This window comes from Dipteris shenzhenensis, chromosome 20, assembly GCF_047967505.1.
Source record: "Dipteris shenzhenensis isolate YYH24624 ecotype China chromosome 20, Dip_SZ_1.0, whole genome shotgun sequence".
Taxonomy (NCBI): domain Eukaryota; kingdom Viridiplantae; phylum Streptophyta; class Polypodiopsida; order Gleicheniales; family Dipteridaceae; genus Dipteris; species Dipteris shenzhenensis.
The window spans coordinates 16,336,606-16,360,067 of record NC_141615.1 but is presented as its reverse complement, the minus strand read 5'-3'; the positions used below and the strand labels follow the sequence as shown (position 1 = coordinate 16,360,067).

Genomic DNA, 23,462 nt, shown 5'->3' with positions numbered 1-23,462 from the left:
GATATTCCTTCAGCCAATCCTACTCCACCTCCACCGGCCGTGAAAACTATTACTTTTCTAAAGACGAGTTGCAGCAGCTCAAGAAGGACGTAGAGATTGAATGCTCTACCACGTTGCTAGCACGCATCTTCGGGTCTCACCCTTCCAAATCCCAAGCCAGAGACTGGATGCTTATGGCTCTCCCCCCAGATCTCACTCCACGATTGTTAGATGTTCGTCTTCTAGGACGAGGTTTTCTCTAGGTTATTTTTGACACTCCAGAGGCTGCGAGCACTGTGCTCAAAGCTGAGTTTTTACACCTGGGACACACGAAGATCTTCTTTGACACCTTTGATATTGGTTTCGACCCAGTGGAGGCAGATAAGGAAATCTTTTCGCTCTTCATCAGATTTCCCGGGCTTCCCCAGGTTTACCATCGACTTCTTTCTGTTATTAGGGAGCATTTTGGTGCGGTTGTTGAGATCCTACCCCTCCCTGGGTTGCCATTGACTGCAGCAGAGGCAACCAAGGCTGATGGGGTACCTAGAGTTAGGGTCCTCTATAAGGATCCTAACCTCACGTTGGACCATGTTATGATCCATCGCCCGGATGGTTCCTTTTTTCGCCAGAGAGTAGAGATTACAAGTAGGCAGGACCAGTGCAGGATATGCAGGACCATTGGACACTTTGCCAGGGATTGCCCCAAGAAGAAGAAAAGGCCCAAGAAGCCCTCTGGTACAACTACCGTCCCACGGCCTCGACAGGGGGGTGGTACAGGTCTAGCACCTGCTCCTCGGCCTCGACAGGGGGGTGGTACAGGTCCTGCACCTGCTCCTCGACCTCCGCATGGCGGTCCTCCTCAGGATGGTGATGGTACAGGTCCAGCACCTGCTTCTCGGCTTCGATATGGGGGTGGTACAGGTCCAGCACTTGCTCCTCGACCTCCACATGGCAGTCCTCCTTAGGATGGTGATTTAGCTCCTGCTCGCCAGAGTGCTCCTCCACGGAGCGCTCCTTTGATACCGCCACCTTCTACCTCAGTTGCCTCATGACCTTCTATCTCAAGGGCACCCGACGCATTCTAGTGGGTTCCAGTTCGTGTGTAGATCCCTCCTCCTGTTCACGAGGGTACACTAGTGGACTCTGCTTCATCTCGGGCTGTCCCTCCAGTCTCACCTCGCACAGTCTGAGACGCTGAAGCTTTGACCTCCTCGCCGGTTGCAGCTTCTCCCCTAGAACCATCGGTGCCAGACACACTCCTTGAGGCAGTAGAGGTCTCCGCGGCTGGGCAGACACAGGATCGAGAGCACTCCTCACTTTCTCCCTTGGATAGGGGGAAGGGGATGCTTTACACTATTGATCCTCTTCCCTCAGAAGGGATCCTTCGCACTCCAGTGTCTGGCTTGCTTCACAGGAACTCATTTTCAGCCCTGGTAGATGCTTCAGATTTCCCAGAGGAGGAGTTTGTGCCCTCTACTTTTGGTGAGCCAGTGATTGGGTTTCTTGTTGACAGGGCTGCTTCTTCAGGCGGCAGGGTTCTTTCCCCTGTTGATTTTCCGCCACTTGGTTCCATTCCTCGCTCCTCGAGCAGGAGGTCTTCCCCTATTAAGGGGTTTGTTTCCGCCACTAGGTCGAGTAAGGTGTTCCACTCTACATCCACCCGTCGATGAGGATTATTAGTTGGAACATACAGGGCCTAGGTGGCATTCCACATCGCCGCCATAGATAGCCAATCCGGGATCAGCTTCATCCAGGTGTTACTGGGGGTTCCATTAATATCTTATTTATTCAGGAGCACAAAATGGATTCTAGAGATTGTGCCAAGTCAGGCAAGTTGCTTTCTGGCCATACTTTTTGGTCGCCTGCCTTGGGCATTGGGTGGGCACTTCTATTTCAGTTTCGCAGTCGGTTCTCCCCTTGGTTGTTGGACACGGAGTCATTATTCCCTCTAGAGCTCAGTGGATTATTCTCTTGATTGGAGGGCGTAAGGTTGGTTTCCTTAACCTGTATGCCTCCAACATTAGAGGGGAACGTGTCATTATGTGGAAGGATTTGCTCTCGTGGGCCCCCATTGCGGATTCATGGGTGATTGGAGGTGACTTTAACATGGTTGAGTTACCGTCAGACAAAAAGGGGGTAGAGAAGGAGGACTTCACTCTTTGGAGAGAGTAGCTTGGGATGCCTTCCTTTTCCACTACTGTGGCAGAGATACTTGGTTGGATGATGCCTTTCTTATTCAGCCACATTTCCTCATGTTCTCTTGGTCGAATAGGAGGCAGCAGATGCCTATTCATGCACGCATTGACAGATTCTATGTAGATGATTGGACACTAGACAGAGGTGGATCGGTATGCATTGCTGGTGGGGTTTCCACTTCAGACCACTTTCCTGTTGTGCTGGCTATCTCAGAGCCTCACTTGAGAGGCCGGTCTGCTAGCATCAGGATTCCAGATGCCTTGTACATAGAGGAGGACCTTAGAGAGGCTGCCCTGCAAATATGGGTTTCTCATGTCCAGGGTCACTTACAGAGGGTCTCATCCACCTTATCCCGAAAGGAGGTTGCAGAAATCTAGTGTCGCAGTGGAGGCCTATGACACTTCTAGGGACTTGTTACAAGATTCTATCCAAGGCAATCAGCCTCCGATTGCAGCCCCTTCTCCCAGATCTTATTCATGACACTCAGACAGGATTTGTGCATGGCAGAAGCATTTTTTATAACATTTTCTCTTTCTGGAAAGCTTCAGAGTGGGCCATGCAGAGCGGCCAGGGTCTAGCCATTCTACTTTTGGATTTTGAGAAAGCTTATGACAGAGTAGATTGGGGTTTTTTGGAGGGCACCCTTCTACGTTTTGGCTTTAGATCAGCCCACAGCCAGGCACTTATTGGTGGGGTAAGGGGTGAGAGATTTCAGATTTCCAGATTAGTCCGTCAGGGATGCCCCCTTGCTCCTTTTCTTTTTTTGTTCGTGGCCGAAGCTATGAGTATCTATGTTAGATCTCAAGCTAACATCTTTGGGCTGAGACTTCCCATTAGAAGGGAAGAGGAGTTACTTGATAGCGAGTTGGCAGATGACACAGCAGTTTTCTTGGATGCCACTCCACAGACGCTCACTTCTTTCAGGACAGCATTGGATTTATTTTGCTTGGTGGCAGGGGCGCAAATAAATTGGCATAAATCCAATGGCTTTTGGATCAGTGATGAGGACACTCCAGTTTGGGGGCTTGACATAGGATTCACTTGGGTTCAGAGGGGTGTGCTTGTCAGGTATTTGGGCTGCCAGGTCGGCTTGGATATTTCTTCCACGCAGCAGTTTGCTCCCGTGTTGGAGAGCATCAGGAGGAAGCTTCTTTTTTGGAGCTCAGCCAAGCTGGATCTTGATTCTTGCCTCTAGAGTTGTGGTGGTCAACCAGGTTCTCTTGGCCACGACCTGGTTTGTTTGTTCTTGCTAGTGCCGTTCTAGGGACTACATCTCTCAGCTCAGGAGACCGATCAGAAATTTTCTTTGGAGTGGGCTTGATGGCACAGCAGATGCCTTAGCCAGGTGTTAAAACCTTCTTGTTAACTATTCCTTCCCTAGCGCAATCACGGGCGATGGCAAGTTATTAGTCCACCCAGCCAAACTCTCCAAGGAAGGATTCGACTCATTTCGTATCATCTTGATTATCCCTCATCCTTATCCTTGAGACCCCAATCTCCCTAGATAGTTCCTGGCCACATGTCACATTTTAGGCCCTTACTTAGATGCATCCTTTTTCACCCCTCTCTTGGAGTTCCCCTTTAAAACAATTGCCCCTTGGCAATTTACATATTAGATGCACCTAGGCCCTAGCCCTATTAGAACTATCTAGTCAATGCCATTACGCCCTCACCTTGGACCTTGGCAGTTACTTCTCTTGACCATTTAATTACGCACATTAATTATTACAAAAGTTGGCCATCTAAGAGAAAATGCCCACCGATCTATCCGAGGTCATGCTATCTCGGCTTGAGCATAACATTCCTTCCCTCTTCAAGCATCAGCGTCCTCGATGATGAAATCTGGGAATGCTCTCCGCAACTGGTACACGGATTCCCAAGTAGCTTCCGATAGAGGCTGACCATGCCATGCAACCAACACCGTGGGTATCTTTCGATTTCGTATTTGCATTGTTCCTTGGTCCAGGATTCTTGTTGGTTTGCGCCTTGCAATATCCTCTATCTCCTGAAACAAAACCACACCTTCGATTAGTGAGTCACCTGTATGCAAAAATTTCTTTAAGCGCGAAACATGAAAAACCGGGTGCACCTTACACCCCTGTGGCAATTCTAATTTATAGGCTACACTGCCTATTCTCTTCAGAATTAACCACGGCCCACAGTATCGAGGTGATAACTTAGCACACTCTCCTGAAGTCAACGACTTCGAGTGCGAAGGAATTCTGAGAAAAACTTTTTCTCCTTCTTCAAATACTCTTATAGACCGATTTTCATCCGCATACACCTTGGCTCTATCCATAGCCTGACGGATATTAGCTCTCGCAAGTGCTAGCATCTCCCGCATCTGAACTACAAAGTTCGCGGCACTAGGCACTTTCTGAGGTACTCCAACTATAGTCGGATTGGCTGGTCTATAACCATAGTTCAGCTCAAACGGACTGAACCCAGTAGATGAATGTTTTCGATCATTGTAGGCAAACTCCAACAATGGCAACCACTTGTCCCATGTATGTTGCCTCAATGACACATATGCTCTCAGCATATCCTCTAAAGTCTGGTTGACTCTCTCCGTCTGACCATCCGTCTCAGGATGATCCCCACTACTCATTCCTAACTCAGTCCTTAGTGTCTCAAATACCGCTGTCCAAAAGTGACCGGTAAACCTGACATCTCTGTCTGACACTATGGATCTAGGCAATCCATGCAGACGAAATATATGTCTAATAAACAACTCCGCTACTTGCGGGGCACTAACAGACTCTCTAGTCGGAATGAAGTGAGCCATCTTGGTTAGACGATCAACCACCACAAGGATAGAATTATACCCTCCTTGTGTTGCAGGTAACCCTACAATGAAGTCCATGGAAATGCTCTCCCACTTACTTAGTGGTATTTCCAAGGGCTGTAAAAGTCCGGGTGGCTTCACCCGCTCGGCCTTACTTACCTGACACGAGAAACACCGTGTCACATATTCATGAATATGCTTTTTCATCTTTGGCCAAAAGAAATCTCGCTTCACGAGATCATATGTCTTCTCGACTCCTGGATGTCCCGCACACGGGCTATCATGGCATTGTCGAATGACTCTCTGCCTGAGATCATTCTGACCAGGTACTACAACCTTGCCATTTCTAACTAGCATACCATTCCTTATGGTATATCTTGCATAAGTTTGGCCTTTTCTGGATGCCAGGTCATCCTTTTCATTTTCCCCGGGTTTTAACACATGAGCCTTAGGCCATAAGCTCTGGACAAACTCGTCCACCTTCTGAGTTTCTCTGATCTCGGTCATTAGAGCACTCTCTAATACCGTGAAACTCAGGTTGTGCATAATGCGAGACAACGCATCAGCTACCTTATTGTCTTTTCCTCTTCGGTACCGAATCGTTAGATTAAACTCCTGCATGAGCTCTGCCCACCTAGCTTGGCGGCCCCTCAAGTCAGGCTGTTTACAAAAATGTTTCAGAGTATCATGATCCACATCCACATAAAACTCTGAACCATACAAATAATGCCTCCATGTTTTCAAAGCATGGATAACAGCATACAACTCCAATTCATGAGTTGGCCAATTCCTTTGAGAGGGAGAAAGCTTCTTGCTTTCAAAGGCTACTGGCCTTCCCTCTTGAAGGAGAACTGCTCCTACCGCAATGCCACTTGCATCGGTTTCTAGGAACAACGGTTTCTGGGGATCAACTATTTTTAACACCGGTCCTGAGACCACAGCTTGTGTTATGGTGTTAAAACTTTCTTGTTGATTCTGTCCCCAAATAAAAGGTACTTTATCTGAGGTCAGATCAGTCAATGGCGATACTATTCCGGAATATCCTTTGATATGCCTTCTATAAAACTGGACAAATCCCAAGAATGATCGCAACGCGGTCAGACTCTGAGGGATTGGCCAAGTTAGTATCGCAGCCACTTTCTTCGGATCCATTTCTACCCCCTGTGGAGTAATTATGAACCCTAAATACTCAAGCCTAACCATACACAGTATAGTTTTCTTTTTATTCACGTAAAGACTGGCTTTCCTCAAAGTACTGAACACTATCCTTAAGTGTTCACAATGCTCAGTAACACTTTTACTGAATATCAAGATATCGTCAATAAAATGTACTACGAACTTTCCGATATACGGACGTAGTAAATCGTTCATAAGCATGACGAAGGTCGCTGGAGCATTGGTAAGTCCGAAGGGCATTACCAAAAACTCATAATGACCAAACCTGCTTCTAAAAGCGGTTTTATGCACATCCTCGGCTCTAATCCGGATCTGATGATAGCCGCACTTAAGATCTATCTTGCTGAAAATCACGGCTCCATGTAATGCATCTAGCAAATCATCAATCCGAGCCATCGGATACCTGTGCTTAACAGTGATATTATTCAATGCTCTGTAATCTATACAGAGGCGAAACGTATCATCCTTTTTCCTCTTTAATATCACTGGTGAAGCAAAAGGTGAGAAACTTGGTTGAATCTGCCCCAACTTAAGGTATTCTTCCAGTTGCCTACGCACCTCTGCTTCTTCAGCAAAACTCATCCTATAGGGAGGTCTATTTACAGGTTCTGCCCCCGGGATCAGTTCAATCTTATGCTGAACATTCCTCTCTGGAGGTAACCCATAAGGTAGTTCATCCCTAAAGCATTCAGAGAACTCCTCTGTTATAAGATTAGCCAGCTTGGCCATCTCACCACTTTGCGTAACATCAGTGCTAGCCGAAGACTCATCCACCGGCTCTACCGATGCGGTGCAAAGGTACAAAAACTCTACTTGAGCCTTTCTGATTTCCATCACGGAAACCAACGGTCCCTGAGGCATATCTTTTTCACCTCGCAAGACATAAAGCACATCATTCATCTTGAATTGATATACGTGCTTTTTCCAATCAATGGCTGGATTCTTACTAGAATGCCACGCCATTCCCAGGGCTATATCTGCATGAGCAAGCTTGGTCATTTCAAAATCAAGCTTCTCAGCATAGTCCTGAATCCGAAGCTCCAACTGGGTAACCCTTTGGTCCCATACTTCAGTTGAACTTCCATTTGCCATCCTGACTGTATACGCATAGTCAGATGGACTTGTCCTTAGTTTCAGCCTCTTCACGAGCTTGGAGTTAATCACATTGTGAGTTGACACTGAGTCAAACAACACAATGACATCATGACTGGCCACTTGCCCTTTCATCTTGATTAACTCCGTATCATTGAAGGCTGTATACCCCGTTGCTGCGGGCTTAGATAGGATGTTATCAGGTGCACTCGTCACTAACTTAGCAACAGATACACATAACAAACAAGGTACTAACCTCTGAGAAGGTCCCGCCAGTTGCATCTGCATAAGTTCCGCACTGGGACTCTCCTGCATTTCCACGTCGCATTCAGATATTATCATACTAGCCGTGCGACGATCTTTGTTCAGTGGACAATTCTTCCACTGATGTCGCTGAAGGCAGCCGAAGCACAATCCTTCTTTCCTAGCTTTCTCTTTTTGTTCAGGGGTCAATGAGGACTTTGACCAAGCCCGGGCTGCCATTGGAGTTATTTTCCTTTTCACCCCAACGGTGGTACTTGTTTTTGTTGATCCCTCAACCGGCTTCACCTGCTTGGTTTGGCCACTTGGCTGCGAGACACTTGTCTTTGAAACCCATTTCCTCTGAAATCCCCCTTTCCTCGGGTGCTCATACTGAGTCCCTGCCTGCACAAATCCACCAGACCTACCTCTGGCATCCTCATAGTTCAGGGCTACTGCTATAGATTCATCTAGTGTAGTCACATATTTAGCCCGAACTTCCATTTTTATTTTGTCGTTCAGTCCATAGATATAGTCTTTTAACTGAACCGACATAGGGAGAGGGTCTGTTATTTTCATAACACATTCCCTGAATTTGTCAGTGTACTCTGCCACTGACAAGCTCCTCTGACGAAGATTTCTATAAGCATCCCAAGCTCGGGATTCTTCATCAGGTGGGAGAAAGTGTTTCTTGAATTCAGTTTTGAACCCTTCCCAGGTGGTTGGAGCAACTTGATCCTTCTGTTGCTTTATCCACCATCTGTCCGCTGCCTCAATAAACAGGTGTGTGGCCTCGCGGATTTTCTTTAGATCGGATTTAATCTCACAAATGGCGAAGGCTTCTTCCCACTTGTGCAACCAAACCTCGATCACATCAGAGCTGCGCTCGGTCATCCGACCAGCATACTTCTCCGGTCTATAATTAGCAATATTGGGCACTTTGACCCTTGCGCGCTCTAAGGAATGTACACTGGGCTCTGGCTCTGCTGGAGCTTTGCCCTTGTCAATCCTAGACGGTCTAGCCGACAAGGCTTGCACCATCTCCCTAATCTCATTTTGACCAGCATTCACCTGAAGCTGCTGGTTCATAATCTGCTGTAAAGCATCCTCTAATATTGAGATCCTACCAATCAATGTAGGTGCTGCGTGATGTGACATCTGTTGTGTAGATTGAGCTCTAGACTCACTAGGATTCACCCTTGAACTCTGCCCTTCTGGTTCCATTTTGTTGAAAGGGATTTTTTTTTTTTTTTTTTTCACTCTTACTTTTCTGTTTTTTTTTTTTTTAAATAATATAAACTGCAAACAAAAAAACTGGAAAGCGATATAAAAACTGTGCTCCTTGGGATTCTTCGGACTCGATGTGCTCTCTCGAATTCCGCAACGGCTGTCTCCCCAATTCTGCAAGCAGCCTTTAATCTCTTGTAGACCAACCCCACACGAGCTCAAACAAGAGAAGCCCAGGAAGAAATCACGAATGTGCGCAGCCTCGTATCTTGTCCAGCCGTTCCGCTTTATCTCACACCCCAACCAAAAAGTGAATAGAAACTACTGCCAACCTATTGAGATCGTGTCGAGAGCTATCTAGACATTCTGGACGCAAAACCGCTGAACTCAGGCACTTATGATTTTCGTAACAGCCTTGGTGCCTTCTGAAACTACATGCTTGGCTAATTCCCCGGGAAGCAGCAACTTCACCGCCGTTTGAATCTCCCGTGAGGTTATAGTGTTTCTCTTGGTGTACCGAGCCAACCGATTTATTCTTCGTTCGACCGTCGAACCAACTGCGCTGTCCCAAGCTTAGCCGTCCGTTGATTAAAGTCCTTCGTAGACCACGGTGGCCATTCCACGACTCAGCACGTCAATAGGCGACTCGTCAGCGACGGCTCTTCTCGACGTCCCTACCAACTTCCGTCGGTCTCTTTGTCGTCACGGCGACCCTCTAGATCCAGCCACCATTTGAGAAGTCCCGACTGCTATGATCGACGACGTACCTTCCCACTAGACTTCTGCTGTTCGTCCGTAGCTTCCCTCAAAGCTCACGAACCTCTTCCTGTTCCTTGCGCTCTGATACCAAGTGTTAAAACCTTCTTGTTAACTATTCCTTCCCTAGCGCAATCACGGGCGATGGCAAGTTATTAGTCCACCCAGCCAAACTCTCCAAGGAAGGATTCGACTCATTTCGTAATTCATCTTGATTATCCCTCATCCTTATCCTTGAGACCCCAATCTCCCTAGATAGTTCCTGGCCACATGTCACATTTTAGGCCCTTACTTAGATGCATCCTTTTTCACCCCTCTCTTGGAGTTCCCCTTTAAAACAATTGCCCCTTGGCAATTTACATATTAGATGCACCTAGGCCCTAGCCCTATTAGAACTATCTAGTCAATGCCATTACGCCCTCACCTTGGACCTTGGCAGTTACTTCTCTTGACCATTTAATTACGCACATTAATTATTACAAAAGTTGGCCATCTAAGAGAAAATGCCCACCGATCTATCCGAGGTCATGCTATCTCGGCTTGAGCATAACACCAGGGTGGCTTGGGAGACTCTCATCCTCCCTACGTAGGAAGGGGGTCTCAATATTATTGATTCAGATTTACAATGCAGAGCTTTACTATGCAAGATGGTGGTGCGGGGACTTATGCCAGGGCAGGAACCGTGGAAGGCCTTTCTTATTAGCAGCATACAGAGGTGCACACCTTCTTCAAGAGGAGACTGGATGAGCAGTATTAGGTGGATCTTCACCATAGCACACCTCAGATCACCTTCGTCCCCCCTCATGGTTGCCATTCTGAAAGCATGGGCCAGTTTCAGGAGCACTCTTTGGAGGATTCCTCCTTCCTCTCGTGAAGAGATTGATGGGCAACCCATCATGTGGAATGACGGTATTTTAGATGATCATGGCAGACCACTTGGTGCCTCACTCTACATGCAGTGGTCCAGGTAGAAGAGGAGACTTGCATCATCTTTGGGGTCTTGGAAAGCTTTCCGCAGGCTTCCAGAGGAGACCAAATCTCAGTTGACAAGACATCTCAGAGGGAGTGCAGGGAGGATCTTGCAGATTAAGGCAGCCCTTCCAGAGGATTGGGTAGACACAGATGATATGCCACTCACTTGCTCCACTTGGGAAGGTACTTTTACGAGAGGTGGTGTTCCGCTTCAGGTTTTGGCCTTTCGAGATGCACAGGAGGATGCTTTAGTTTTTAGTGTGCAGGATGGCGGCAGATTGCTCAGGTCCACAGAGGACATCTTGCTTGAGTCTGCTTTTCAGCCTATCAGGGTTGTAGGTCTTCTGGTGCAGGGATCAGATTTAGAATGGTCCCTCGACCCAGACCCCTGGCTACTCTCCACCGAGTCCTAGAGGCTTTGGCTCTACGGGGGAGTTCCAGATAAGGTGTGAGCTCCTGGGGGCGACACCTGCTGGGTCGGCTGGACTCCTGACTCACCAGGGTCCCTCCTGGAAGCCCCTTCTTCTGCTTCCATTCAGTTCAATGGGTGTTTTGTTTTGTTTTGTGGGTTTTTTTTTTTAAATAAAAAAAACACCGCTAGAACACTGTATTTACAAACTGACACAATTCAGCGTACTGACACTCTGACACAATTCCCTATACTAGGGAATACCTGCAATCCCACATGCACACTGACTAGGCATTTGACACATGCATAGCCCAAATAGCGCTTTTCCCTATACTAGGGAAATTCCTGCAAACTAACTCTGACTAAAGCACACAGCCATATGCACAGGCATAATCTGTCCCTGCTATAGCATCGTAAACTGCAAACACTGCTACAACCATAAAAGCCTAATCTGTTTCTGACAAAACAGGAATGGCAGAACAAAAGGAAAAATGAGTAAAGTGCTCCCTGGTCTTGTTCGCTCCTCTTTTTTCTCTGTCAAGGCGTAACTCTATGTTCGAAATCTGTCTAAGCCTACAAGCTGTCTGCGTGGCCTTGGAGGGCTCTGACTGTAAGTCCGCCAGTCAGACCAGTCAGCCACGTAACACCTCGAAGGTCTTCATTCAGTCGTAAACCACGGGCAGCGCCAACACCTTGTTCACGGGCTATACCATGACCACGTCCAAACCCACAAATTGCTTCGAAGGTCTCCCGTAATACGAGCTCAGCCACCACGCTGTCCCCAGGCCCTACTGTTTGTCGTTAGATCATTCGTAATTCGTCAACCATCCTTGCAGGACCCGTTCAATCCACTGCCTGTCTCGCAGGTCTTTCACCCAACCCCTCGTTCAACCTGAGTGCTCTGATACCAATTGTTAACTACCTTGTCTGTTTCCTACTTCTCTGTTTCCAATTGCAGATCACGGGAGTAGCACCGGTATTATTCCACCCAGCCTTTCTTGCTGAAACGTGAGAGCTAGCTGAGAATTCAATTCAAAACATACGTGAAAGCACATTCTCATCTCTCTCTAGCTTCAATAAGCCCCATCTCCCTAGATGGATCTAGATGCCACATGTCATCATTATAGGGCCTTACTAATGCAACATTTCACCCCTCTTGGGATGCTTTAGTTTCCTTTGCCCCTAGGCACATTTATTGCATTAGACCCTTAGCCTTAGATCCACCTAGTCTGGTGCTATCAACCCTCACCTAGGACCTTGACATTAATTCCCTCCCGATCATTTACATGAAGCGCAAATAAATATATTATAAATATAGATCCTTTAAGGGAAATGTCAACTGATTCTTCCGAGGTCATGCTACCTCGGCTAGAGCGTAACAATCTAGCTGCTCTAAGTCTTCGACACTTAGCAAATCGACTGATCTCAGAATCAAGCACCGATGCATAAATCTTGGACATGACATGTCCAATCATAATGGTCATGTAATTCTTCGGGCTCGTGGGATCCCTTGCCTTGTGGATGGGTGAAATAGTGTTAATGGTCCAGGTGCGTGGAAACCCCAAACAAATAGCTTCATTAAAAAGCTTTGCTAAGATTGGGACTAGGAGGCTAATCCCATATGCAATGAACTCAGTGCGTAGCCCCTCATGATCCTTCGCTCGGCCATTATGAAGTTTCATTACGGCATCCTTCACTCCCTCCTTAGTGAAGAGGGTGCAAGATGTGGGATGTGGCATATGTGAGGTCAGGAACTGGCTGATTTGGGATGTCATATAGCGTGTGTGCATAGTTATACTAGACCTGAGTAGATTTGGGGGCTCTCTAGTTGCTGCTCTTGCATCATTTCTTTGACCAACTCCTCCAATTTGTCAATACATACCACGTGCTGCTCCTGCGAACCCTCCCCCCTCCTTCCATAGCCTCTACCTCCCTACCCTCCTCCGCCTCACTCTCTCGCCCTCGCCCCCCCCTCGCCCTCGCCTTACCCCCCTCGCCCTCACCTCACACCCCTCGCCCCTCGCCTCGCCCCGCCACCACGCCCTCGCCCCTCGCCTCGCCCCGCCCCTCGCCACGCCCTCGCCCCTCGCCTCGCCTCTCGCCCCCTCGCCCCTCCGCCCCTCCGCCTCGCCCCTCGCCCCTCACCCCCCCGCACTCCGCCCTCGCCCTTCACCCCTCCGCCCTCGCCCCTCGCCCTCGTCTCTCCCCCCTCCGCCCCCCGCCCTCGCCTCCGCCGCCGCCCCTCTCCCTCGCCTTCGACCTCCGCCCTCCGCTCTCGTCTCTGCCCTCCGCCCCCTCCCGCCTTCCGCCCTCCGCCCCCGCCATCGCCTCCGCTTCTTCCGCCCACCTCGCTTCGCCTCGCTTTATCCTCCTCCGTCACACCCAGGCTCCATCCCTCGTCTATCTCCCCCCCCTTTTTGGTGGCAGCCTCTTCTTCATCGGAGGTCTCGCAGTTTGTCTTGGCGGTATGGCGGCTCCCTGCCCGGAACCGGAGACCCAGCCGGACCCTCCCTCTCCAGATGCCTACCGCGTGATCTTGACAGAGCAACAGTCGTCTCGGGTACAACAGGTTGCCAATGACTTTGCCCTCACTTCTGTCTATGGCAGAGTCATTGGACACTCTCCCTCCAGATCAGCCATCAGGGACTGGCTCCAGTCCACTCTTATGCTAGAGGACAGCCACATCAAGGAGGTGGTCCTTATGGGAAGGGGCATCTTCTGGCTTAAACTCTCCACTGGGAAAGCTGCGAGCAACCTGATTGCTGGTTCCTCCACATCTGTGGATGGAAAGATCATCATGATAGTCCCTTGGTACCGAGGATTCAGCGCAGCGGACTTTGATGCTCGTTTCCGCATACCTCGCCACCCAGTGACGCTAGTTTTTCCAGACCTTGCTGCTGCGTTGCGGCCGATAGTCAGGGACCTGGGTTCCCACTTTGGCTGGGTGATGCATGACACTTTCGTCGACGCGGTTACTGCGGCAGGAGCTCCCAGAGTCCGTGTGGCTGTGGCAAACCCTGCGTCCCTCCCTGCAGTGATTGAGATCGTTACAGATGCTGGCAGCATTACTCAGAGCATGGTAGTCACAGGACAGCCAGGCCAGTGCCTGAGGTGTCACGGCTTTGGGCACCTGGCTGCTGCTTGTCCACGCTTCTCCAGCTCCTCTCGGCCCCCCCACCCCCCCCCCCAGCCCCCTCTCCCTCCCTCCGGGCAGCCACGTCAGGAGGAGCAAAGGCAGCCGGAGTACGGTCCAGAGGTGGCTGGCGGCTGGACCGAGGTCAGAAGGAAAAGAGGAAAGAATAAGAAGACTTCTGACAAAGGCAAGGAGGCAGAGGTTACCCAACCTGCAGCAGCGCCTCAGAGACCTGACAGGCAGCCGCCCCAGGGTCCTGGGAGAGCTTCTTCTTCGTCTGTAGCCCGCCCTCCGCAGCCTCAGGTCCCCCCCTCTTTCGATCCCCAGCTCCCTTCCTCTCAGGCCCAACCCCTACCCCAGCCGCAGCCCCCTCTTCCCGACCCGTAGCATCAGCCCCCGCCTCTTCCTCTTCAGCCCCCTCCTCTTCCTCTTCAGCCCCAGTCCCAGCTCCAACCCCATCCCCCCTCCCCCGCCCCTCTCAGCTCTTTTGCAGTGTCAGCTGCACCGGTGGTTCCTCAGCCGCGGGCAGCCCCCACTCCCCCTCCTCCGCCCCCCCCGCTAGTCGCTTCCGTGGAGTCTGAGTTGCCTACCCCTCAGCCTCCTTCCCCTTCCCCACCCCAGGCAGGGCACCCTGAGTCTGCACCACCCCTGGAGCAGTCTTCCCTGTCTGCTAGCCCGACCCCCTCAGTTGCAGACTCTGGCGGGCCTCAGCTTTAGGAGAGAAAGCTTCCTCACGACTTCTACAGATCTGGTCCCTGGGATTACTTGGATGTGGCCAACCTCGGGACCTTCCCTGCTTGCCTCGACATCAGTATCTTCCTGCTCCGTAAAGGGGCGGATGGGAAGATCGCAGCCTTGGCCCCGAGGGATGGCCCTAGCTTTGCTTTCACCTTTCTCAGCGACGGCACCGAGACTTGGACAGACGACTCGGTCTGGGAGGCTCTCAGAGAGCAGACGCACGCTCAGATTTGCTCGTGGATAGGCCCGTCGGGTGGACAGCTTCTCGAGACTCAGTGGTCCGAGGGTGACGTGCGCCTGCGGTGGCGTTGCGCCGCCAAGCGTTTCAGATTGATTGTGATCCTCAGGCCCCCTCTGTCGTGGCCCCTTCCCCAGGATGTCAGAGCCTGGACTCCTCAGAAACTTCGAGCCTTCTACGGGATGACTACCTCAGAGATCTCGAGTTGGCTCGAGAAAGCGTTTGTCCATGGCACCAAAGGCCTCACGCCTTTGTTAAAAGTTTTGAAGAACGAGCAGGATGACCCTGCCTCCCCCTCCAAACCCTCACAAAAGCGTCAGCGCCTTCATTCCGAAGTTTCAGCTGCTTCATCGACCTCAGCCGCGAGCAGACAATTGTTCGCAGCCTACCACTCCTCATCATGAGCTTACACCTTGTCTCCTGGAACGTGAACGGGTTTCATTCTTCTGGCACCCGTGGTCCTAGGAAGCTCATCTTGAGACAGAAACTTCAGCCCGCAGTGATTGGTCGCTTGGATATACTCCTGCTCCAGGAGCATAAGCTTTCAGTGGCTCATTCCCGTAGCTGCGGGAAGATCCTCCCTGGACGCTCTCACACTTATTGGGAGCCCTCGATCGGTGCACAGGGGAGGAGTGGCGGTGTCTGTACTTCCGTTTGCGAGTCGTTTGCCCAGGGAGTTTTTGGTCACGGTACGTTGATCCCAGGCCGTGCACTTTGGGTTGGCCTAGAGATGGAGGGCTCCAAAATAGGAATCCTCAACATCTATGCACCCACAGACCTCCGATGCAGAGCCACTTTCTGGAGGACACTCACAGAGATTCTCCCAGACATGGATTCGTGGATTGTTGGAGGTGACTTCAACAATCTGGAGACTTTGGAGGACCAGCGGGGTAGAGGACCAGAGTTTACAGGTATAGCTCAGGCAGAGCAGTCCGCTTGGGACTCCTTTATCTTCGCGACAGGAGGTAGGGACAGCTGGAGAGACCCGTCCTTCCGCCGATGGCACGGGAGCTTGGACTTCTCGTGGGGCTTCCGCAGGGAAGGAGGCAGACTCCTGGAGAGACTGGACAGATTTTATGTCAGTGATTGGGCCATCAGCAGAGGTGGTCAGGTGGGTATAGTGCTAGGGACGACACTCTCCGACCACGCGCCAGTGCTCTTATCACTAGACTCGGCAGCTCAGTCCCTTCCTCCTCGTTCGTGCAGGATTCCTGATTCCATCTTCTCTAGGGAGGAGGTGCGCAGTAGTATCGGTAGCCTTTGGGACAGAGATTGGGGCGAGTGCGTGGATCTGGTAGAGTCGGTGGCGCAGGCTTTGCAGGAGTCCAGCCAGATTTGCCAGCTCGCAGCCCTTCAGGTTCGCCAGGAGTGGTGGGCCAGAGAGAGAGCTCTTCGTAGGGACCTCGCCTCTATTCAGCGTCTCCAGCAGGCAGCTTCGGGTTCGGAGGAGCTTCGGATCCAGGCCCTTCGAGCCAGAGCCCTTCTTGAGGAGACTCTCCAGCGTCGCTCAGAGTTCTCTTATCACGCCTCCCTCTCCTACTAGGCTCGGAAGGGCGACCGGATGAGCAAAGATTCTTCAGGACACATGGCCAGAGGGCAGTAGGTGATCAGCTCTGGAGTCTTAGGAACAGCGGAGGGGCACATCGTTACTGATCCGGAAGAGGTCTTGGGGTTGGCTACCGACTTCTACAGGACTCTTTTCCAGCAGGAGCAGCTTGCCCCCCGTACTAGACGTCCCGCGAGGAGGTGTGGAGGCACATTCCAGCCCTTGTTCAGCCCAGCATGCAGACGACGTTGATGGCACCGTTCACTACTGTCGAGATGCAGGAGGCCTTGATGGCCATCGATGGGCAGAAATGCCCTGGCGAGGATGGGCTCTCTCGCGCTTTCTTCACCTCTTTCTGGGATCAGATCCATCAGCCCCTCCTAGCAGCCCTCCAGAGGATTTTCAGCAGCGGACATATGCCAGAGAGCCTCTCTTCGGGATTGATTTGCCTCATCCCGAAGGGAGGAGACCGACAGGAGATCCGTCAGTGGCGCCCGATCACTCTCCTCACCACTGCCTACAAAATCCTTGCCAAGATGATCAGCGCCAGAGTTCGGCCACTACTTCCTGACCTCATTCATGACACTCAGATAGGCTTTGTCCAGGATCGCAGTATCCTGGATAATGTCTTTACCTTCTCAGAGGCGACGGAGTGGGCTCAGCACAATGGGTCGCACTTAGCCATCCTACTTCTCGACTTTGAGAAGGCCTACGATCGAGTGGACTGGTCCTTCCTGGAGGGTACTTTGGAGAGACTAGGATTCCTTGTAGGATGGATTCAGGGTATCTTAGCGTTATACAGGACAGCTTCCAGCAGGGTCATCATCGGCGGCAGGATGGGAGAGCGATTTCGATTGGAGAGATCAGTGCATCAGGGTTGCCCCCTCGCTCCTTACCTGTTTCTCTTCTTCGCCGAGGCGATGACATACTACCTTCGGGCGAGGTCGACCGGGATCCGGGGTGTTCGCCTTCCCATCAGGGAGGACACGGAGCTCCTGGACTCGGAGTATGCAGATGACACAGCGCTGTACGTTCAGGATGATGAGATGATGCTGGAGAGGGTGAGGCTGGCCTTAGAGGTCTTTTGCTCGGCAGCCAGTGCGAAAATCAACTGGAACAAATTAGTTGGTTTTCTCACAAACCCTGGGGCATGCTCACAGTGGGGGAGGTTTTTGGGTTTCAGATGGATCCCGCGGGGACAGACAACTAGATATCTCGGCTTTCAGGTCGGCCTGGACATCACGCCAACTCAGCAGTTTCTCCCGGTGCTAGATTCCATTCGACGAAAGCTGGCTTTCTGGAGCACTGCTAAGCTCTCTCTTGCAGGTCGTGCTCTTGTAGTCAACCAGGTTCTCCTGGCCACGGCCTGGTATGTGGCCTCTTGTTGGTGCCGAGATCCAGCGTGGCACAGCTCAGGAGGATGGTCCGGAATTTCCTGTGGTCTGGGGGGGATGGTCTCAGAGATACCAGAGCCAGGGTAGCCTGGCAGACAGTCATTCTTCCGCAGGCTGAGGGTGGCTTGGGGGTCATTGATCCTGAGCTTCAAAGTCAGGCCCTGTTGGGCAAGTTAGTTATCCGCGGTTTGACCCCGGGGGGGCAAACGTGGAAGATGTTACTTCAGCAGGGGATCAGTTCTTGCGTCCCGTGCTGAGGTGGAGAGTGGCTACCGTCCCTCCAGTGGATCTTCACCTCTACACCGCTTACTCACCCCCGCTCCCCGCTCGTAGCCTTCTCATGGTTTGGAGGCGACTCCGTCTCAGCCTCCTCCAGTCCCCTCCTAGCTATCAGGAGGAGATCGACCGCCAGCCGCTCATGTGGAACGATCAGGTCAGAGATACCTTGGGCCTTCAGCTGGGGGAGAGGTCACATATCCTGTGGGACAGTTGGATGCGGGGGCCAGCCCAGTCCCTTCGAGTTTGAAGGGACACTTACAGACACTTGGAGACCGTTGCTCTAGCAGCCGCAGCTGGAGGTGTCCGTGGAGCTCAGGCAAGACGCACAGAGAGAGACGGAGCGATTCCTGCCGGTTGGTTGGTTCCACCCGAGATTCAGATCCTCATGCCTAGTGATGACCGTTGGCTTGGACAGTTCACCCCCCGTGGCATCCCACTGGTAGTTGCAGGCCGGATGGACGACACCTCTGTTTCCTTCTTTGCGGTTTTGGGGGACGGCCGACTCAGGAGAGAGGGTGTGCTCATCGACCCCCTTCTCTCGTGGCAGAGGGTTCGGGTCGTAGGCCTCGTGGGGAAGGTTTGGCAGATCGATCCTATTATAGAGCAGGATCAGCTGCAGTTATGGCGACTCTGGCTTTGGGAGGGGCGGGCCCTGTCAGAGCTTGATTGGGACCCAGGTGAGTGGAGATGGCCAGAGGTTGTGGCAAGCCAGGCCGACCCCTTTCTTCGCTTACAGCACGACATTGGGCAGGAGAGTTCTCGAGAGGATGCAGAGCCGCCCGCCCACCCAGCGGCCCAGTTGGTATGCTCAGGGTATCTCCAGGCTATTTTTGCAGGCCTTCTGGAAGGCCTTGTGGGAGAGCTGGCGGCCGCGGAAGATTTTCTACTTCCTTTGGCTATTCGCCCACAAGGGTCTTCCAGTGGGGAGCTGGTTGCGGCAGATTGGTCAGGATGGACTTTGTCAGATTTGTCATGAGGACGAGGAGTCACCAAAACACTGCCTGTGGAGCTGCACTCGCGCCCAGGAAGTGTGGAGGTGGACCTTCGGGATCCTTACTCGCGCAGCACCGGAGCTAGGTTTGATCACATGGGGCGCGTTCTGCTGGTGCAGCACCACACCTGGCTTTCATCAGTTGTTCGAGGCAGGCCCGCAGGACCCCATGTTCCTTATCACACAGGGGACTTGGGGGCCGCTCGAGGGCATCCCGCCGCACCTGGCAGAGGCGGACACAGGATCCTAGGAGAGGCAACCAGTCTGGGAGATTATTAGCAGCATCGCTGGTTGGCACATTTGGACCTCGCACTGCGCGCAGATCCTCGGTGGTACCTCTCTTTCGACTGCCCAGGTCATGGCCGACATCTGGAGTGAGACTCAGAGGCCAGTGGGACCAGATACAGGGAGATTCCCGGGCTGGCCGGGAGAAGCGGAGACGTTTCCTCCGAGATTGGGATACGCAGGGCCTCTTCTTCGAGCATACTTCTTAGGGCCTTCAGTGGCGCTATTCACCACCTCTCTGGCTATTTATTCACACCCGCCTGATCCCTCCGTGAGAGAGAGCTTTTTGTTTCCATTTAGGGCTGCGTCCGGTTTGTGAACGCAGCCCCGTCAGCTGCAAAACTGACCTCATGTATCTTGTTTTTTCGAAGTAATATAATCAGCACTGTTTTTTCGGCAAAAATACTAAACCTGAGTGCCAGTGAGTGGTGAGGGGGACCGTCCCTCGAAAATCTCCGCCAAAAGTCCTTAGAGTTGTTACTAAACAAAATGTTCAGTAGTTCCTCCTCGTTCCGGTGAATGAAATCTAGTTTCTTTCTACGTACCAATCGATGATACTCGCGTAGCGTCTCTGGTGCGCTGGAATATTGTCTTTGGTTTCGAATCTGAGCTGACGGCGTAAAGCCTTACACTCAGGATATGGATGTACATCAGAAGGTTGTTGGAGATCCCATTGATGATCTACGTGATGAGGTCACAGCTTTGATACAAGATAAGATTGACAATGATATTTTTGGATCCTCTATCTTGCGCACCCCAGAGATGGTTGAGATTACTCCCCATAGCTTACAACCACTTGCTTGACCTTCACTTTGGAGCTAGTAGGCCATGTCACCATCGTTCTTGCCTTCTCCAATAGAGTTTTCTTCTCTCTCCTTGGTTTACTTCAGAAGTGACCCTGCTTTCTGCACTCAAGGTGTAGCCGCCTCCGCTACTAGTTTGGGTAGGGCCTTCCACCAATCTCTCCCTTTTCAATGAGGGTTGTCAGCTGGAACATCCAAGGCTTGAATAGGATCCCCACCTGCCACAACAAGCAAGTCATCAGGGTCTAACTTCACCTCTTGGTCACTCATGGACCGTTCGACAACCACCTACTCTACGAGCACAAGCTCATCAACAGACAATGTGCCGAGACAATAAACTCTTACTGGGGCATACCTTTTGGTCTAGCGCCCTTGCATCACAAGGTGGGATATGCATCTCAATTTCGTCTTCGTTGCTTCCCGTTCTTATCACTTTGGGAGTCTTGATTCCAGCTAGGACCCATTGGATCATGCTCCTCTTGGGGAGCTCTCAAATTGAAGTTCTCAAGCTCTATACCCCCAATTTGAGAAGAGATCGACTTTTGAAGGACATCTCTACCTGGCTGCCACGGCGTGACTTTTGGATTGTAGGGAGGGACTTCAACCTGGTAGAGCAGCCCGTTGACAAGAGGGGCAAAGCAAGGGGGTATCCTCCCCTTTGAGAGAGTAGCATAGAAGGATTCCATTCTCATCAGAGGCAGAGACAACTAGTTTGAGGACGAGTTCCCAGATTGCGAGGCGAGCCTTCAATACTCCTAGTCCAAGAGGACACTCATAGGGATAAAATCATGCTGGTTTTGAATGCTTCTATATCGATGACTAGGCATTGGATAGAGGAGGTTGCACTTTCATCTCATCAAGCACCATATTACAAACCAAAACCCTTGCACACAAAATGACCTACAGGTATCACCGCTATTACAAACCAAAACCCCTGCATACAAAACGACCTATAGGTATCCGAGACCGTGTCACCTCCCAGCCATTACACCCTGCATACACACTTCTACTGCATCTACCCAACTTGGGTGTCGTGCATCAGATCGTGAGTCTCTCTTTTTTCCATTAGCAGCATGTATCAAGACATATCCCAATTCCCTAGATGACGCCTTCCAAATCCTGAGTACTTGCTAGTACTACCCCCCGATCCCTTTAAAAGTAAAAAACACTTATTAACCTTAGCCCCTTTGGGTCTTCACATCTACCTTATAAACCATATTTTTGCCCTAGGCACTTACCACTTAGTGCATGTCTAACATGGAGGTTCCTAGAGCCTTCCGTCTCAGGGTGCTTGGAAGGAGATTAGAGGGAAGGAGGATGGAGGGGGGAGGAGAGTGACTGGGGGGGGAAGGGGAAGGGAAGAAATGAGCAGAGAGGGCGGGTGGGCCATAGAAAATGCAGCAGGGGGAGGAGCAGCAGTTGAAAACGGTTGATTCTTGATCCTACTTTTCTTTCCGTAGATGTGTAATTAATTGTCCATATTCATGTCACTGCTGTGCCATTTTGTCAACTGTTAGGAATCTGTTGCATTGAATCATCCTCCTGTCCTTATATCTAGTTGTATTGGATTTTGTCTTTTTAAAAGGTCCAAGCGGATGTAAATGAGGAAAAGATGCAGGAGGCTGCTCAGAAGGAAGAATTTGAGGGTCTTAAGGAGACTCTATTGTTCATGCTGGCTGAACATAAGAATGTGACAGAAGCGGTTCAGGTTTTCCGGGATCTTGTATTGAAATTCTGTGGTGGCAATGAAGAGCAAGAGGAGATAGATCAGGACACCAGTGGAATGTCAGAATCAGGGGACATTGAAGAATAAGGCAATCAATATCTCAGTCAATTCATTCCAGCTTTTGCATGACATGCAAATGCACCATGTATTGCAATCAGCATCTTCAAAAACATACAGAATAGTGTATTCGCTGAATTTTTACCAATTTATTTCCTCCATGCTGAAAGGGAGGTTTAATCTTACGCTTTTGCATGTCATTATAGTTCTTGTACACCTCTGAGCTTTGTGGGATTCTATTGCAACTTCTCCTCTTCACATTAAAATTGGGGCATAATATAAACAATAGAACTAATTCCTTCTATAAATCAGGGCACTGCTTATGTAAGCAACCTTTTGTATTTTTAGACAACAAGGTTTACTGTTGTGAGCAGCATCTACCGCAATGCACATTGTGTCATGAAAATTTATGTCAGCACCCGCAGTTGGTGGCATCTATATATTATGACTCGTTGAGCTTCTATTACATAGCAAATAGTATGAACTATATAGCTCATTTAGAATGCCTGAAAGATTAGATTGAGAGCTATATATCACAGATAATGATGCATAGCATAGAAGCTTAACATATTATCAGCTATATAGCACAGAATATGCTTCTAAGTGCATTATCTATGCTATAGGGAGTAAATTGTGTTGCTATTAACCAAGATTAAGCTGCATAGCACAATGTCCAAAACAACCTTTGTGAAATTGATATGGAACCTCTTGGATTGTTGCAGAAACGTGTTCTCAGGTCCCCTGCATTTGATAGACCCGTAAGTGCATCTGTTTTCAATGGCTGTAGACTCGAACAAATTGTGCTGTGTCTTTCACTGGAAAGACTTGGGGCTGAAACATTATTGGTTTCAGCACCAAGTCTTTGGTTTTCAGCCCCAAGTCTTATATATTTTATGGAACATTATTGGTTTCATAAAATATGTCTGGTTTTGTCTTTGGTTTTGATTGACCATATGGTATTTTTTAGTTAAGCGAATCCGTAGGTCAGGCATCTTTTCTATCAAGCCAAGAGCGTTTTTTCACTCTTGTGAAGAAGCATGAAATATATTTCATCTCAAGGTCAGGCATCTTTTCTATCAAGCCAAGAGCGTTTTTTCACTCTTGTGAAGAAGCATGAAATATATTTCATCTCAAGAAAACATAGGAGGAACAACTTCTGTTTCAGACCTTCCAAGTGATGCAATCTTCTTTCTCCAACAGATTGGAACGTCTCATTGCTGAGAAAGAAAATGGGATTGAAACTGTGCAATAGGTAGAAGAGCCAACGGTTTTAGATATTTTATTGAAGAGACGTCTTGCTATGCCGTACAGTCCCCATATAGTGTTTCTTGATCAGTGAACTGATTGTCCCTTAGATCAAGTGGGAGTATGTGCATGTCATCCATAATGTCTTTTATCCTCTCCTATTTATTTGTATCTGCTACAAATATCTTATGCAGC

General features: G+C 50.1%; 1 protein-coding gene across 1 annotated transcript in view; it reads left to right on the top strand.

Annotated features, from left to right (window-relative positions):
- The window catches only part of LOC147889347 (uncharacterized), a 225,183-nt gene extending 203,083 nt beyond the window's left edge, over positions 1 to 22,100 (top strand). The window contains exon 14 of the mRNA XM_087392059.1: positions 21,825 to 22,100. Within this exon, the coding sequence (XP_087248185.1) occupies positions 21,825 to 22,052 (228 nt within the window). The 3' untranslated portion in view covers positions 22,053 to 22,100. The remainder of the gene's footprint in view (positions 1 to 21,824) is intronic.
- The last annotated feature ends 1,362 nt before the right edge of the window (positions 22,101 to 23,462 follow it).